The 18,136-nt window shown below is 36.1% G+C and overlaps 1 protein-coding gene across 1 annotated transcript in view; it reads right to left on the bottom strand.

The window, feature by feature from the left end:
• Positions 1-18,136, bottom strand: part of LOC146136888 (WD repeat and FYVE domain-containing protein 3-like) — a 78,617-nt gene that overhangs the window by 51,955 nt on the left and 8,526 nt on the right. Inside the window, exons 12-27 of the mRNA XM_083394928.1 lie at positions 16,896-17,044; positions 15,780-15,994; positions 15,103-15,190; positions 14,531-14,658; positions 12,211-12,494; positions 11,744-11,870; positions 10,830-10,901; positions 9,961-10,103; positions 8,503-8,680; positions 7,335-7,437; positions 6,119-6,231; positions 5,059-5,161; positions 4,397-4,563; positions 3,197-3,443; positions 2,184-2,317; positions 48-212 (exon numbers count right to left, since the gene is read on the bottom strand). Coding sequence (XP_083251054.1) covers positions 48-212; positions 2,184-2,317; positions 3,197-3,443; positions 4,397-4,563; positions 5,059-5,161; positions 6,119-6,231; positions 7,335-7,437; positions 8,503-8,680; positions 9,961-10,103; positions 10,830-10,901; positions 11,744-11,870; positions 12,211-12,494; positions 14,531-14,658; positions 15,103-15,190; positions 15,780-15,994; positions 16,896-17,044 — 2,416 coding nt within the window. The remainder of the gene's footprint in view (positions 1-47; positions 213-2,183; positions 2,318-3,196; positions 3,444-4,396; positions 4,564-5,058; positions 5,162-6,118; positions 6,232-7,334; positions 7,438-8,502; positions 8,681-9,960; positions 10,104-10,829; positions 10,902-11,743; positions 11,871-12,210; positions 12,495-14,530; positions 14,659-15,102; positions 15,191-15,779; positions 15,995-16,895; positions 17,045-18,136) is intronic.

The following is an 18,136-nucleotide window of genomic DNA, read 5'->3' as shown; positions in this document are numbered from 1 at the left end:
TAAACCCAAGCGAACATAAGGCAAGGTCAGCAAAGATTGCAACTCACCTGCAGAGTTTTTCCGATCAATTGGGGTGCAAAGCTCCGGGGGGAGTCCCTGTATCGTGAGCCGACCGCAATGGCGCCGATGGACCTGGCGGGTCCGGGCACCCCGGCGCTCAAGTTGTGGAAAAGCGTCAGCGGTTCCGAGTGGTCGACTGATCGTAGTCCCAGCTTGGAGAGAAAACAAATCGTTGGGAATAATTTCACTTTTTGCGAAAAGGCGTTTTCACACTACCATAGGTGGTTGTACTTTTCAATTCAAGGTTTCCAACGTAAGCGCTATTTCATCTTGCCTTATCACTAAAATAACTGCAGACTTAAAATTCAACTAACCTAACTTAACGTAAGCACAAAAAGTTCTATCTCAGACGTAATTAATATTATCAATCTCAATATTTTTAGTTTGGAGAGAATGGACTCGTTTTTGAACCTGGTCTTTAGAATGCGGGGGAGGAACAAGGTAAAGGACACTTGCATCCAGTGGTTTTTTAAGGTGTTTTGGGGAACCGAAACGGTATTTCTCCAGCGGTTTCCCAAATTTTGGACTTGCAACTTTTTGGTATTTAAATGAAACACTTGCGGTCTCTTAAAACTACTTAGCGGTCACCCAAACCAAACCTTAAAAAAAAAACCTGCTTGCATCAATAGATTGTCCGATAATATCGGATCGGGGACGATACCGATGCCCTGTTGGGAGTATCAGTACTTGTTTGATACTAGGGTGCTATCGATGCCGATCCGTAACCAAATTAACAAGAAGTTTAATCCCGAATTTGCTACCAGCGACTTTCACGTTGAAACAAAAATTTATCTTATAACATTAGGTTAACAATTGAGGTAACTAACCTAATAGCACTAAAGAAAATGTTTTTTGCATTATTAACCTGGAAAACATTACATTTGAACGATTTAATTTCTATTCTGCTTGTTGGGGCATAATACGTACGTCAAGCTTTAAGAACCTATATGTTCGCTACACATAGGAAATCTAAACACCAACATAACAATTCATATAAATAAAACTTCCATAATTAATCTGGAAAACATTAACTTTGAACGATTTAATTTATATTCTGCTTGTGTCAGCATGATAATGACGTAATTTGGGATCGGGTGGAATCGCGATAGATTTTGTTCAGAATATCGGGTATTGGATCAAGATTTCAAGTATTTCAAGACATCCCTAACCGCAAAATATTTTGATTGGACCGCAAGAACAAACTTTACACGGCGTAAAAACCCTAAGGCCAACAACCAGTGAACAACAACTAAATTTTTACTCGGTTTACCGCGGACCTACAATTCACACATAGGTAAAATTACCCCCCATTAGTTTTCGTTATTTATACACATATGTTTGCTCAGTTGAATTTATTATAGACTCAGTGTTAATCTATGGATAGCGACCTAGGTGGCCGTTTGATCTGGTTGGGTGACCGACTGTAGCAGTCCATATGGTAAAAGTTCAGATTGGTTCTGTTAAGTTATCTAAATTGTGTATTAATTGTTTAAGTGTTCTATGTTTTCCTTTCTCTCATGCGGTTCAATTTATGTGTTGGGCTCATGTGACTTTAATCTTAGTTTGTCCTTCACTTTGTGTTTGTGCTTCAAGCAGTGAGGAGCTCCAGTCTTTGTGTTATAGCTTGTTGGTCTTTCAGTTACAGTTACTTACTATACTATATGTTTATTATTATAATATTTACTTGTTTTATACAACATTGTTGTTTTATGATTCATTCGAATTAAGCTGCACATGTTACTGTGGTATAAGTTTATGTAATTTATAACAGATAAAGTTGTTTCTGTTGTTTCTGATTAAACCGAATTAACAGGTTCTGATCAAGTTTTTTTTCTACAGTTTGAGAAAGTTGGGGAAGCAATGCGAAGAAATAGTTTATTTTACTGAATTGAGGCTGTTTGTCGTGGGATTTGTTAATTTAGAAAAAAATAAGTGAAGGGAATTCAGTCGCTGGAGCTTCGCTGATTATTCCCAACGCTATTTGGGTGGCCGGCAAAACGGTTAAGAAACACTGATCTAAATGATACGGCAATCGGCAAGAACATCAAAAGTACTTATCGACGAACATCCCAAGCTTTAAAAGTCAACGACACACACAAAAACTATTTCGCGGTGACGTTTACCTGGCTTAAAATGTGCCGCTGATCTTGCTTTCGGCATTTGCCCTGGACGAATTCCCAGTCGACCGACTTTTTGGAGCCGGGATGGATCACCAGTGCGATGTTGTCTTCGGCGAAAAGCGACCCGTTGCTGCCGTCTGCAAACGAAAGTTTGACCCATTTAAACACATGTTAACGCAGAGGACTCAACCGGGATAAGGAGGGAATTTTGAGGTTTTAAGGCCTTGGACATAACCTTTTTGTGTCACATGTCCTATCTTGCTAAATTGGACGTTTTGTCAATTTAACATATTTATTCGCGTGACCGCTTTGTTGCAACATCCTTAAACCAGCCCGACTTAAGTTTCTTGGGAATATTTGTTTGATGACGTCACGCTTTGCGACGTCATCTTTAACATTTTTGCCTCAATACAAAAAACAATGATCTGGCGCGGGCCCCTGCCAACGCAGCCTTAAAATATTCTTGCGCACTACAAAAAATATGTGCGCAGTAAAAAAAATTCTCAGAGGGAACACTGCTCAGCGGCTTACTAAATTTCTCTTGATTGACATGTTCACAGTTAAATTTACCGGTGCTGTTTTTCTTATGGGAAAATAGAGCTTTTAATAGCGAAAAAAGGGGTCCACATGGGACGAAAAAGGTTGATAAGTACTGTGTTAACGTATGAAAGCTTTACTTGATTTGCAGTTTAGCCTTTTATTTGTTTACCAAAATCGCAAAAAAGTTAAACAAGAACATTAGGCGATTTGACAAGCCAGATTTTCTTCTTTAAATGTTAGTTTGGTTGGAAAGCTAGAAAATAAGCCTGATCGGAATAATGAGCTAAGCGGAAATTTTGCAAATTCAGTCGTGAAATAGCAACACTTTTAAGCAATATAATATGATAAACGGCATGCGAACAATTAATGTATACTTAAAAACGCGTGAAATTTCTCATGAAAAGCTTACAAGTTACCATGATCCCACACTGGTCTGGATCACGGCGTTACGCAAATAAAAAAAACAAAAAACAAACCTGGGAGCCTAACGCTTTGGAAACTTCCGAGGTACTCGGGTCCCAGACTGGTCTGGATCAAAGCACTCTGCATAAAAAAGGGCGAGGTCTCGTCGGCCAATAGGAGAGAGGACATCCGCCACACGAGGGCGGAACGCGCAGCGGAGCCGGGGGGAGTCCCCACCCAACCGTGGACGCTGGTTGCGGGACCGGAAGATTGCTGGGTGGACGATGATGGGGGGCTCGGGTAAGCACTGACGTAGCGCAACTGGGTGGGAGAAAGTGTGGGGTAATGTTAAGCTTATTTGGAAAAAAAAAGGTAAATATGTTTTGAGTAAGGGTTGAGGTAACATTAAAAAACATTTTTTTTTCGAAAAAAAGGCTAAATACTTTTTTTAAATGGGTGAAGTAATATTTAAAAATATATATTTTTCTAAAAAAAGGTAATTCTTTTTTTTCAAATTGTAATATTAAAATAATATACATTGAAAAAAAGGTAAACATTTTTAAGCGGGGTAGGAAATGAAAGAAATGTTGGGAGTCGAATGAACGTTTAAAAATTCCAAAATCATTATTTAAAAATAAATAAACAAAAAAATTTTAAGCCGGTCAATAGCTAAAGAAAACGTTCAAAGCCTGTGACAACGACACAAAGCCAATTTACAAAGGCGCATCCAGGGTTTTAGTTCAGTGTGGGGGTAATATGACGTCAAATGTTACGTCATAATTTAATCCCAAGAAGTGTACTGTTCTAGAAAGAACTAGTAGACAACAATGAAATCGAAGCTCACAAAAAAGACCTGATCAAAAGGCGGATCAATAAATAACGAAATCGAAAATGGACAAAACATGTGTCAACGTTACAGAGCCAATTTGGAAGCCGTATTCATGACTTTAGTTTGATGTGGGGGGGGGTAATATGACGGCAAACGTTACTCGAAAGAACTGGTGTGCAACTTTGAAATTAAAACTAAAAAAATGCGGATCAATAAGTAAAGAGAACGGCGTCAACTATACAAAGCATATCCACTTATCCAGCCAAAAAATCGACCGGCTATGAGCTAAAGAAAACGAAAAACGGTCAAAACCTGTGACAACGACAAAAAGCAAATCCAATCAAAAATCGATCGACCATGAGTTAAAGAAAACGAAACCTGTGTCAGAGACACAAAGCCAATCCCGCCTAAATATAAAGGATCAGATTGGGTATGAGCAACCGACCTTGGATATTCCGAGCAGCTCGCCGTCCAAGAAAGCAGTAACAGTGCTGTGTTTGAGCACGGTCGACCTCTGTAAGGCCACATGGACGTGATGCCACTCGTGCTCCTGCCAGAGATGCTCCACGTTGAAGCCGGCGACCTCTTTCGACTCTTCCAAGTCACCAGGAGCTGAATATAAAGGGTGTTTATTTCTTTTGAAACTGAAAGCCGCCTTTGTGTTACGCCAGTGGCCAGCAAACTACGACGCGCGGGCCAGATCGGGCTTCAACATTCTTCCGCAATAGTCCTAAAATACTGTTGTTAGTTCTTCATTAACAAAAGTGTCTGTCGGGTGGAACACTCGGAAATTTTTTTTGATGAAACCTAACGAATAATTTCGGAACTAAACCCAAGTTTCATAAATCTCACTAACAAATAGGTCAAAAAAGGGTAATACCAAATTTTATATCCGGTATACGCGATATCATCAATAAAAGTGACTCCTATGTGTAGCTAACGTTTGGTTGTTTTTGGTTATAGAAGGAAATGGCTGATGTCCTTGTTCCTGTAACACTCGGTTAAAAAAGCCGAAAGGCATTCAGCAAGAATAAACACAGTAACGTTATAACAATCAGTTCAATAAAAGTGAACAAGGGGCGGTCGATTAAATTAAATGTCACCCACCCATTGACGAGAAGCTCTGTTCGGCTGTGGAAATCACCAGCTTGCGATGTTTGGCGCTCAAGTGGACGGCAAAACAGGTAAACTGCTGGCCCGGTAGAGAGCTCTGCAATAGATAGGAGAAATATTTTAAGAACAGGATGTACGTTTATATATAAAGGTCTGTGTTAAACATATATCGGGTGTGGTGGAATTTAAAAAGTTTTTGATGGTTCGTGTTTGTTGTCTGGCCATTGATTTACGACCCACAGACGACGACGTGTGCTAATGACTATAACACAGCAGGATCAAACGGGGACACACAATAAGACCTAAAAAGCAGCAACACCTAAAGCAGAAAAATCTATAAAGTCATAGTATAAGATTAACGACATAATACAGCCAAGTACACAGTAATATCCAGTACAGAATAAGATAGAAATCGTCTGAATTAGACCTAAATCTACTGAAATAGGTCCTAAATTCATCGAAATAAGGCCTAAAAGGCCAAAATAACGCCTAAAACAGTAGGTAGTCCGCTATTTTGGTGACGATGTTGGGCGCTCCAGTTTGATAAACGCCGTTGTTTTGACACCGGATTTTGGGCCTTGTTTGGGGTTATTGGTGGGTAATAGTTGGGGTTAGAAAATGGGTTAGGGTTCAAATTCTTAGGGGAGTTAGTGATGAACTTAGGGGTGGGGTTTGGGATTAGGGGAAGTATTGTTTAGGCCTGATTTTGGCCATTAAGGTCTTATGCCGAAGGATTTAGGATTTATTCCGATTTAGAAGGTACTACGACCATTAGGTATTCGTCCTATTTTGGCTTAAGCCCAATTGAACATGTGTAACATGTGTAACATGTGTAAATGTATATATACCCGTAATTAATGGCTTCATAAAAAAATACTTGTTTTGTTAAACAGTAAGTCCTCACGTAGTCTAGTCATACATTAAAACCTCAAAAAGAGCTAAAAAACTACGAATGACTATGTTAACGTGTGCCCGCTTAAACTAAGTCACAAAACAAGGGGAGATGTACGACAAAGTATAGAAACTTCGCGGCGACGAAACGAAAAAACGAGACCTGTCTGGTGATGGTGAGAATCCTGATCGGGTGAAGCCTCATCGGACAAAACTGCTCGACGTAGACCCACGCTGAAAGGGTGAGGCAATGGGCCGGTGGAAAGACACGTTCCTCTGCGAAAAAAAACGAATGAAACACGACCAATTTTAGGGCAGTTCATCTTTTATACCAGGGTCACCAATTTATATTTTATAGTGGGCCGGATAATTACTGCAAGCACTGGCGGTTGCGGATGGGAAAACGGTAACGATATAAATAGTGTTTTCACATTTTATGACACTACGAATAAAATAAATATTTGTAAAAAATCTATTGTAAACTTTACAAAATTGTCGTTTGGTTCAAAGTTTCGTCAAAATGTCGATTAGAATTGCTTTTTTGTTAATAATATGAACGATCCTATTTTAGGTTCTTGAAGGAAATATGGCGCGGGCAGGAAATATAAACATGCGGGGCGTAGTTTGGCGGCCACATATCTATACAAGCACTTCACTGTATTTATTTATAACGTTACAAAGCTCTTATTAGTCTGTTACTTTCGTCTGAAATATAAATTGCGGGCCAGCCGACAATCTAAAGCAGGGATTCTCAAACTTTTTTTTACGTGGACGCCCTAAAAACTGTCTTTGGTTGGCGTGGACAGGGCCGGCAACCAAAGTTGATGTCATAGATTGACATCATAAAACAAGTAAACCTGAAAAAACCTGAAAACAAAAAGTAAACCTGAAACAAAAGTGAAACTGAAATGTATGTTAAATACATTTAGGAAGAAGAGGCAAGAGCGTTTTGCATTTAACTTCTATCTTTTGAACAATTCATTCCATTTTTTGAAATATCAAAGATTTTAATTAGGCCTTAATGAACCCCCTAAAACTAGTCACAAGGGTTTCACGGACCAACTTTACCTTGATGTTAAATTAATAAAAGTACTGGAGCGTATATATATTACGCAATGTTGAAAACAAAACCACGTGCACTTTGCCAGAAACGGTCGATTTTCAGAAGCAACTGACAATTGAAATGCCAGTGCCGTGTTTATATTATGTAATGGTAAACTCTTTCAAATAATGTATAACGTGTTAACTTGATGTGGGTCTTATCAAGGCTAGTATAAATCAAAGAGAACGCCCAAACAAACTGACTGATTGTCCCTTATGCACGCGTATCGTTTACGAAACTCTCTGAAGCCTTAAGAATTGACACAAAAAGCACCTACCTGATCCCACCCCTGATATGAGGGGCAAAGAGCCGTTTCCAACAACTGTGGGGCTCGGGGGCGACTGTGGAAATAAGCTGGGAAGATACAAGCAGCACGATCCCTGTGGGGAAAAATACTGGAGGTTGGCTAGAGGCAGTTCAGGCAGTACTTTCAAACAATTAAACATATTGTAACCCTTTTGAATTTTCTTGAAAATCTGTACAGCTTTGTGCACTATACGCCGTTAAAGCTCGCTGCAAACCTAATGAATTATTTAAATTTAAGTGGTTGCGTTAAACTATAACAAACTTATTCATGTTTACACAATATTGAGATCAAACAACAGGAGCATTAAAAGTGATTTTTAAGTATATAAAAACACGTAAACGTCACCCACATTAGGACCACTTCATTAAAAAAAATCACTTTAAAATATATTTTTTGCAAGGCTCTTGAATGTGTCTAAAATCGTAAAGTTCTATGCACAAAAAATAAAACACAACCAAGTTGCAACAACGAGGTCATGCTAATATTCATTCTGTCAGTTCTGTCAAAAGATTCCTTATGCGTGTTTGCAATCCGGTCGCGCGTGCGCCAACTAAACAACATGAACGATTTACCCTTAAACAAACAGAAACACGCAAAACTTAAACAGTTTGACGCAATAAGAACATCAAGGCCCATACAGAAGTAGGTGCAAGAACATGATGTTGAAAATGAATAAAGAGTTATTCGAAACGTTCAAAATGATACCTACTTCTGTATGGGCTTTGATATTCTTATTACGTCTTACTACAACCTTCAACCATCATGCTCCAAAAACTTGAATGGGATTTGAATCCCTTAACAATGACTTGACCAGGACTTATTTGACAAATAACTTAATTGGGCTTTAAGTACTTTTAAAATTACTTCATTTGGATTTTAAAATGACTGTAATTAAGACTTAAACCTTGACTGGGATTTAAGGCATTTCGCAACTGATTTATTTGCAAAAAAACTCACCGTTACCGATGACCTTAGTTTCCTACTTCTGCATGGGCTTTGATATTCTTGTTACGTCTTACTACAACCTCCAACCATTATGCTCTAATGGTTAAACAGTTCAGATATACTCACACAAAGCCAGGCGTACCGAAAAAACTATACAGGATTTTAGGAGTCTAAAAACGAAAGCAGAGCTTACCTGCGTGGACATATCGAACTCGATAAATGCCGGCGGGTGGGTGAAGGCCTCCGGCTGCAACCCCACGTTCTGGGGGGTCGAGATCGACACGAGGCTTTTCACGCGCCCCAGGGTGACGATGTCGTTGCTACGCAACAGGCTCTCACAGTGCAGGGGCTTTCCCAGGCGAAGAAATTTTCTGTGGGACACAACAGGTTAACATTAGAAAATAAGTAAAATAGTAAAGAAGTAATAAAAGGAAATAAATAAATTATTTATAAAAAATAAGTTTTATAAAAAGTAAGCCGCGGGCCGGATTAAATTGCTTCGCGGACCGGATTTGACCCTCAGGTTATAGTTTGCCCAGGTCTTCTGTAGAGTGTAGGGCAACATAAGATTGGGATGTCTAATTATATCGGATAGGAGTGAATACCTGATGCCAAGTGGTAGTACCCCTACTTCCGATACTAAGGTGGTATCGGTGCCGATCCGATACACAATTAATTTAGGAATTTTATCCGTGATTTGCGATCCAAAGAAGTAACTTCTACATTGAAAGGTAAATGCATCAAAAAATAATTGCTTTGACAACTTGAGGAAATTTCGAAACGCCAAAGCAAATTTCGGCTTAAATACTGAAAACAATTGCCTTTAAAAGGAAAAAAAAAATAAAAAAGGAAAGAAAAATAAAAAAAAGAAAAAAGAAAAAAAAAAGAAAAAAAAAAGAAAAAAAAGAAAAAAAAAAAGGAAAAAAAAATAAGAAGAAAACAATTGCCTTTAAACGTTTTGATTTCATCTATTTTGATTATTGAGTGATACTTTTTGCCCAAAATATGCCAGTGCTTCTTAAACTTTTTTAGTTTTGTTTACCCCTAGCATCTATCCCCAGATTTCATTCACCCTTGTCTCACGGTGTGATAAAACTATCTCGACTATATATACAGCATAAAATTGTTTAGGTTGTTTCGCAAGCTATCATCCATTTCTGACGGTTCACCCTTATTCACCCCTATCGGTTGGTTCACCCCTGCAAATATTTTATTCACCCTGGTGTGAACCATTCACCAGTTTAAGAAACGCTGAAATATGGTGTATCATTCCGGAATAAAGCGTCAAATTTTGGACATCTCTATTTAAAAGCATATGCTTCAGAACATATTTTAAATTGAATGTTTTGCATAATATGTTCCAAAATTCCATGTATGATATACTTTAGGGTTGTTCAAAAAAACACTTTTTTGTCGAAGCAAGTAAAAAAAATTTTTTTCTGGGGGAGGATAAATTATTTTTTTCCAAAATTTTAGCCTAAATCTGAATTTTTAAATTGACGTAGCACGGTTAATACTGAACCAAAAGTGCTTAGATTTGGTTTGTTGGGTTTTTAGACGCAACCTAACAATTGCAGGGGGTCCCAACTAAAATTTGACAAAAAAGGTTTTTTTTGAACAAACCTAATATACTTTGCACAACCAATCTTACCGCAGTTCGTTAGGCGAGACAGATTGCCTTGCCAGACGTTCCATAATCCGTTGGCAGATCGGGTTCAACGGTTCGTTCTCATCAGCAAGAAAGTCTTCAAAACTGGACAAAAGCTGATCTAAGAGACCACTTTCGCACATGATCTGCACAAAAAAAGAAAACACTGTTATTCTATAAATTGGGACCTTGGGTCAATGTTATGTGGTTAATTCAGTTTTGTAAATTAGAAACGCTATAAAAAAATATACAGTTAACCAAATGGTCCGGTTGATAATCAAAAAATATAAGGCCTCTAAACCAGAGTTTACCAAAAGTTTCTGATAAAGGGCCGGGTAACTATTTAGGAAGAAAATATAAATAACTATACAATAACAACTGTAGTGGCCTTAAAAATAGTCGTACAGTTTTAAATTTCATTAAAATTAACTTTTTAAATGCATCAGACAAGATATCAACTGTATTTTATCTTCATTCAGGAAATATGCCGCGGGCCAAATTAATTGACAATGGCCGTAGTTTAGGACCCCTGATATAAGCACAAGGGTTTAAATCACTTTTAAACCGTATGTATTGTATGTATTTGACACTGGGGTTGTTCAAAAAACGCTTTTTTGTCAAGTTTTTTTTTGTGACCCCTATGGAATTGTTAGGTTGCGTCTAAAAACCCCACAAAACAAATATAATACAGTTGGTTCAGTATTGACCGTGCTACGTCAATTTAAAAATTCAGATTTGGGCTTAAACTTAAAAAAAAAATATCCCCCCCTGAAAAAAAAATTGTTATACTTTTTTTGCATTGCTTTGCAATTGAATAGCTACAAATAAACCTGTTTTACAGTTTAAAAGTGAGTAACAACCCTAATAGACACCTGTTCATTCCTTTCCGATGTGATGATCGAATGAATTTCCTCCAAAAGATAGAAGCTAAGTTCATTTTTTTCCTGAAAACGGATTTGTCTTGGTTAAGATAAAGATAAAGCAATAATTTTACGCTGCAATAGTAAAAACGCAAATTCATTTTATGTGATGGTAATTCAAAATATTGACTCTGAAAAAATAGAGCAAACAATAATGACGTATGTCTGAAATTTGTAATTAAATTTAAAAAATGGCTTATTGGAATATAGGCCAGGCAAAGTTCACCACTATCTAGTCTTCTGTAATTTAACAATCTTGTAAAAGCAATAGACTACTCATATAATAAACGATATTTAATAACTACAAACGAAAATATTGTGTTTATGAACAGGAGTCGGACTCGGCATTTTCGCTTGAGTAAATCTATGTTAAACAACCAGAGTCCCGAGTCCGACGTTCGCATGCGCGGTACCGTATTTCGAAACCATATTACCACAACATATTTTTGAAAGGCCCCAAACTGTAAACTGTAAACTGAAACTGTAAAATTAAACTGTAAAAAAAATGTGGAATAACAAACAGTAGAATATTTCAACCACGTAGTGGGGGAAGATCAATTTAATTATTTGACATCCCAATGAGTGGATCGATTTCTATCATGCTCTATTATAACTATACGTAAATGGGTGTAATACAGACTGTTGTGTCAGAGACGGACTCGGGACTACAAGAAATCGGTCAGGGTCGGACTCGGGAGTCGGACTTCAGTTGATTTTTTCAGCCGGAGTCGGCCTCGGGTTGTTTTAAAGTTCTAAACCGACTCCGCAGCCCTGATTATGTATAACTTAAACATACAATTGGGCATTGACATTAATCACTGATCAGTACGAATTAAAAAAAAAAAGTTCTTAAATAATTTACAAACCTTTTCAGTGAGGTCGTTTGAAGAAATATCAGACACGAGCTGTAGCATTATGATTATCACTTGGGGGTGAATTACGTGATTTACATTAGTGTCGTGATGAACTGTGGGATGAGATTCTCGCGAAACACTGAAAAACAAAGCTTTGTGTCTTAAGTTTGGCGAACCATAAACGCACGAAATAAAAAAAAAATAACATTATATATAAATATAGTTTCAATGAAATTGACATTGTAAGCCCCAATATTGTGAAGTAGAGTGACGATAAAATAATAATGAACTTGCCCAAACACAGACCCGCGTATTTATTTTATAATAACTTTTTACACTAAAATTTAATTTCGTTATTAGCAGCCTAAAAACTTTAAGCCAACGACATTTTCCTTAATCGTAGACAAATTTTAATTTCATGGTGGACAAATTTTTTTTTTTTTTTTTTCAAAATGTTCAACTTGCAATTGAAAACTTACTATGAAGAGGAGCTAAGGCTGTGCTGGAGCTTTGCAATTTTATTAAGGATCTCGTCTTTGAAGCTGTCAGTGGCAAGAAGGTAGAGAAAATGAAAAACGCAGAGCACTTTCGAATAGGACTGCTTTTCTTTGTCGGGCAAGGGGAATTCCAGTTCGCTGAGCGCCACGTTTAAAAACTGAGGCGATTTTGAACGTTCAACTGGTCGAACTTCTATTGTTTTAACACCATCGCCCCCAAAGTGCCCCAGACCCCTGAGAGCGCTCAGGAAGCTTCCGTAGTTCACCTGAGATAACAAAATAAAGTAACATTTGCGTGCCATGGAAAATGAATACACAAAAAAAATCACCCGCATAGTTTTCGCGTTTGTGGCCAAATAGCATACTAACTGAAGAGCAGCAATTAACTTTTAAACTATAGGTGTAAATGCTTTTTCGCAGAAATCTCCGTGCGATCATTTAATAGCCAATTTCAAAAATGTTAATCGCACAGTTACTTAGACAAGCGTTTTTTTAGTAGAGATAGACCGATATATTGGTTTAGCAATAATATCGGCCGATATTTGGCTTCTACCGATATATCGGTATCGGTAAATGTAGGCCGATATAATAGTAGAAAAATGTGATATAATTTTTCTTGTACAACAAACAACTTACCCAATCTTTGATCAAAAAATTTGGGTTTTAGCATCACACCAAGTTAATATGCAAAAATAACAGTTTAATAATAAATTAATAAAGGTATAGAACTAAAAAGTTCTTTGAATTTTATTTTCAAATAATTTAAGTTTTGAACATTTCCCAGGTATATAAAAAATCGGAATTGATATGGGGTATCGGTTGACAAAATTTGTAAAAAATCCGGGTATTGGTCCAAAACAGTGATATCGGTTGATCTCTATTTGTTAGCATAGCCACAGAGTTAAAGCACTAATTCTGCTTAATAGGTCGCTAACTTTAAAATTGCTTTAGTATATCGCTGCGACACCGTATTTTTTTGTTTGTATATTATTATTGGATTTCTCACATTTTTGTATTTCGTTATTTTTATGATGAACTGTTAACTCGTTTACTTTTATTTTCACTTTATTTTATAGTAAACCATACGGGTGTTAAAACCTTAAGAGTAAAAGTTAAGCACTGCCAAATTAAAAAAATAGATTTTGAAATTGTCTCATTGATGTTGACAGCCCTTTGGTAATAACTTTGCCAGCCCTTTGGTAATAACTTTGACCTAAAAAATAGGAAATTTTGACCTAAAAAATTAAAATTTTGACAAATTTTGACCTAAAAATAATTTATTTTTACCTGTTAGAAATATATTGATTTAAATAACCTAGGCGTCGTTAATCACGAGTTTTTTTATATCGTATATTGGTCTAATGAAGATATAATACGGTTAAAATGACTTAGAGCATAAATCAAAACTAATTTTTTTTCCATAAAATTGAACGATAAATTTCAAAACAACTGAAACACGACTTTCAAAAGGCTGACTATTGTTTTTTTTTAATTTTGTAAACGATTTATGTGCATTTTTATTCGATTTTGACTTAAAAAATTTTTGACAAATTTTGACCTAACGTGTAAATTTTGACAAAATTTTGACTTTTTTTGACAAGCCAAAAAATAATCGCCCTAGTAATAACAGATACGTTTTAAAAACAACCCATTTTGCTTCTAAATTCGACTTGAAAAAGTTGTATATATTAGTTCAAAAAAGCCTAAATTATTTCCTTATTATAATAGGCACCACTAACATATGTTCTGTTAACCTTGCGCGTTTTAAGTAAAACTCGCTACTCGACTCAAAGACTTACACGAACATTAAAAAGATAATAAACTGTTAATCCTGCGTCAGTGTAACATTGTAGTTTTCCTTACGGTAGTTGGTGTTAATACCTTAGCGGTAGGAGCAGGCCTTGTTAGTTACTTGTAACTGGAATGATGTCTAACATACACTAATGCTGTTTCCTTTTAATAACATTGTTCTGTATTCATTCAAATTGTGATATTAATCCTTATTTGAGTATTAAGCCATTGTGTTGTCCAAAAAATGTCTGTGCATTGATTAAGACGTCGGATCGGATCAATTAGTTTTCATGTTAGATTAGAAATAGTTTACTTGTGGTCTTATCTGGCTGTGCATAGTTGGCCCGTCAGTCCGTCACTATAAAGGTTGACTTTAAAAAACATTTAATAATATTTACAACCTGTTTATTGCCTGTCCAGCACTGCAACATGACATTGCCAATAAGAAATGTGACATTGTCATAAAGACACTTTAAAAAAAACTATGGTTAAGCAAATGTTATGCAAATACCTCATCTTCGAAGTATTGTTTGTTTGCTGGCAATCTCAACGCCACCGCAAGTGTATTGAAAATAACCTCAATGAGGTCATAGACTTGTTGATTCTTTAACGGGTCAAACTCAATCTTTTCCAAACAACCTGTTCAATCAAGAAAGGGCGTTTTTAATTATATAGTGGCATTACTTTTTTTAAGTGTAGAAAAGGTATCTATCGTTTAATTTGTTACTTTAGGTAACTATAACTGATAGTGACATTTTTTTGTTAGTTAAATCCTAACCAGATTTCTATGCATTTTCTACCTGTTTAACAGAATAAGACAACAGAATACTAAACTTGTCTTTTTGATTCGCATTAGCAATCTGTTGTTAACAGTTGGTCTGCAGTAAGTTGTAAAAAAAATAATTTTTAAAATAGGCGAACTTAGCAGTGCAATTGGCAACATCATTTTGAACAATAAACATTGCAGACTGTATAACAAAATTGTCTTATTTTTACAATGTATTTTAACAATTGAGCAATATTCTAAGCAACAAATCATTCTGGCCCTGTTAAGAAAAGTGTAAAATGCAAAAGGTTACTTGCCTTCAAGGCCAACTATCACAGAAATCAGGTTGATGAAGCCGCCAGCTGCTCGGAACATCACAGATGCCTCAACAGAGCGACTGATTACCTAAAGGTGCAAACACAAAGTAAGTACAGGCGGTAAACAGGATAAATTTACAAAAAAAATCAGTTTATTAAAGGCATTTAATGCTGGGCCGGTCTTGATATAAAGATATACCTTTAAAATTAAGTATTTGTATAAAACAGCAACTGGTTTGGGTTTGGGTGAAGAAAAAGGGTAACAACATATCTTTGATATCGGGATTCCAGTCATGTTTTTTATAATAAAAAAGAAAATCACTGATACTCACAAAATGACAAACACATAGAATAAAAAATTGAGAAACATGACATTTCGATAAGCATTTTGGAACGCAATACACGGGTTTCTTTTGTAATTTCAATAAAAATATAAAAGCCATAATATTCGATAAAAACGACATATCAGAATTTTCCATATTATGGCTTTTATAATTTTATTGAAATTGATAAGCAATAATTTTGAACTATTAGGCCTACAAAACAAGTAAGAAATTTACAAATAAAATGGATATGCAGCAAATCTTAAAATGAGCGACACAAAACAAACGCACATCTAAAAAACACTAAATATATTTCTCAACATTAATACCAAATCCCAAGTTAAAATCAATCACCTTGCATAGACACTTTAAAATGTCGATTTTCAATTGTATGTCATTGGGGGACAAAGTAGTCAAAAGGCCAAGAAGTGTTCCCATGTCGTCATCATTATTAGCTGCCACCGGCTGAAGGATCAGGGCTTGGACAAGGGATAGAGCTGACATGCGACATGGCGGATAAAATATTGTGTTGAATGCACACCGGGCACCACCGGTCTCTCGGAAGATGCCTGATAAAACACAAACAAGCTTATAAACTAAAAAATCAATTTCGAAACTTTTTAGGTTCATTGGGCATAATTTTTTATAAAAGATGGACATATTGTATTGAGTTTAACATTTTTTGCCCGCCATAATTTGGAATGAGATTTGGATTACCACAACTGTCGGCCCCTGATTTGAACATTTATCATAGCGGATACACAAACAAAGTGTCACAGTTTTATGCAACAGTGGTTTTCCTTACACAGTTTAAAAAAAATTAGGTCTATCGGCATAATTTTCTATACAAGGTGAATATATTGTATGTATAATTTTGTATATATTGTATGGACTATTACCATTTTTTCCCGGTCTTAATTTGGAATGATATTTGAAATACCACAACTGTCTGACCTTGTTTTGAATGTCTATCATACTCGATGCACACAAACAAAGTGTCACAGTTTTATACAACAGTGGTTTTCTTAACACATTTGAAGAATGTTTAGATTTATTGGGCATAGTTTTCTATAGAAAATGGATTTATTGTATCTAAATACAATATATATATTGCATGGACTGGAACAATTTTTCCCAGTCAAATTTTAGTTAAGATTTTTAAAAACCACAACTGTCGGCCCTTGCTTTAAATTTTTTATATACTTGATGTGTCACACTAACAAAGTGTACCAGTTCTATGTAACCTAATTTCCTCAAACAATTCAAAAGCTTTTAGGTTAATCGGGCATATTTTCCTATACAAAATGCATATATTGTATGGACTTTAACAATTTTCCCAGCCCAATATTGGAGGAGATTTTTAAATAACACAAACTTTTATCGCCTTGAACTTTTATCGTACCAAATGCGCACATACAGGTGTCACACTTCTATGCAACTGTGATTTTCCCTGCACAAATATCAATTTACTTGTATTTGTCGGAGATCCAGAGAGCATTTCTACTAAAATGTCCATGGCCATAATTCCAAGTTTGTGGTCGATGTCTTTCTCTGCGGGGTTGTTGTCTCCATCACTGGAGGGCGTCAACACTTCCGAGTCCTTCAACTGGGTGGAGTACCTAGGAGGGAAAGCACCAGTTGGATGAAACACAACAAGCAACATGAACAACAGGGAACAGGGTGTTGTTTTGCACAATGTAAGCAAAAAAAAAAAAAAAACACTTTTTCAGAATGTGGGCACATTTTTTAATGGCTTTAAAAATATTCGCACTTTTTTTCTGAATGTGCAGACATTTTAAATAACTTTAAAATTGTGCGCACATTTTTGAGGTAGAGTTAGGAGTTGTGCCCGCATTATCTACGGTATATCAAAATGTGGCACATTCTGAAAAAAGTGCGGACATTTTTGAAACCATTTCAAAATGTGCGCACCATGTTTGGACATTTTTGCACACATTGTGCAAAAAATGCTCACCTCCCCGTCTTAACACGAGGGGTTAATTATTCCACCGACAAAAGTTACATTAGTCTAAAAAAAAGCAAATGATCACCAAAACGATAAACCTTTTATACAAGAAAGAACTCAAGTTTGCAGAAACTAATCTGATGTATAACTTAGGACAAAATTGTGTAGGTACCCCACAGACCAGGAGAATCAATTATGACATAGTTTCAAGTCCTGTTTCTGATGGTTTTAACAGGGAAATATCTCTTTGAATGAAAGCTCTTGATGCACATGCTTTGAGGCTAACAGATTACTTCAAATCGGTGCCATTTGGGCAACACTATTATTAGTAACAAGTATAAAACAAGCTGCAGTTGCATTGTAGTGAAATAAGGTTTTATTGTATTTTTTGGTATATTTTGTTCAGTGCAACGAATTGCCACTGCAAACTTATTTTTCTTTGTAGTAAATTTGCACTACAATTGCAAATAATTTAAAAACAATAATAAAGATTGAACTAGCTATGCAATCAAACAAGTAGCTAATTTAAAGAAATCTAAAAAGGTCCTGTAAGGTACATACAATTGACCTGACAAAGCTACAAGTGCAAATAAAACTTCCTTTGCAAATACCAATATTCACTTCAAAATATTGGTGTAAAACAACAAAAACAGTTTATAACAGCCATATCACTCTGTTAGATTTTCTAAAGAATAACACTCTTCTAGAATAGAATACACAAAACACAAGAAGATGTTTTTCTCTT

The sequence above is a fragment of the Ascidiella aspersa genome, chromosome 8, assembly GCF_963924565.1.
Source record: "Ascidiella aspersa chromosome 8, kaAscAspe10.2, whole genome shotgun sequence".
In the NCBI taxonomy this organism is placed as follows: Eukaryota; Metazoa; Chordata; class Ascidiacea; order Phlebobranchia; family Ascidiidae; genus Ascidiella; species Ascidiella aspersa.
The sequence above is the reverse complement of the archived record's forward strand: the minus strand, read 5'-3'. Positions and strand labels throughout refer to the sequence as shown.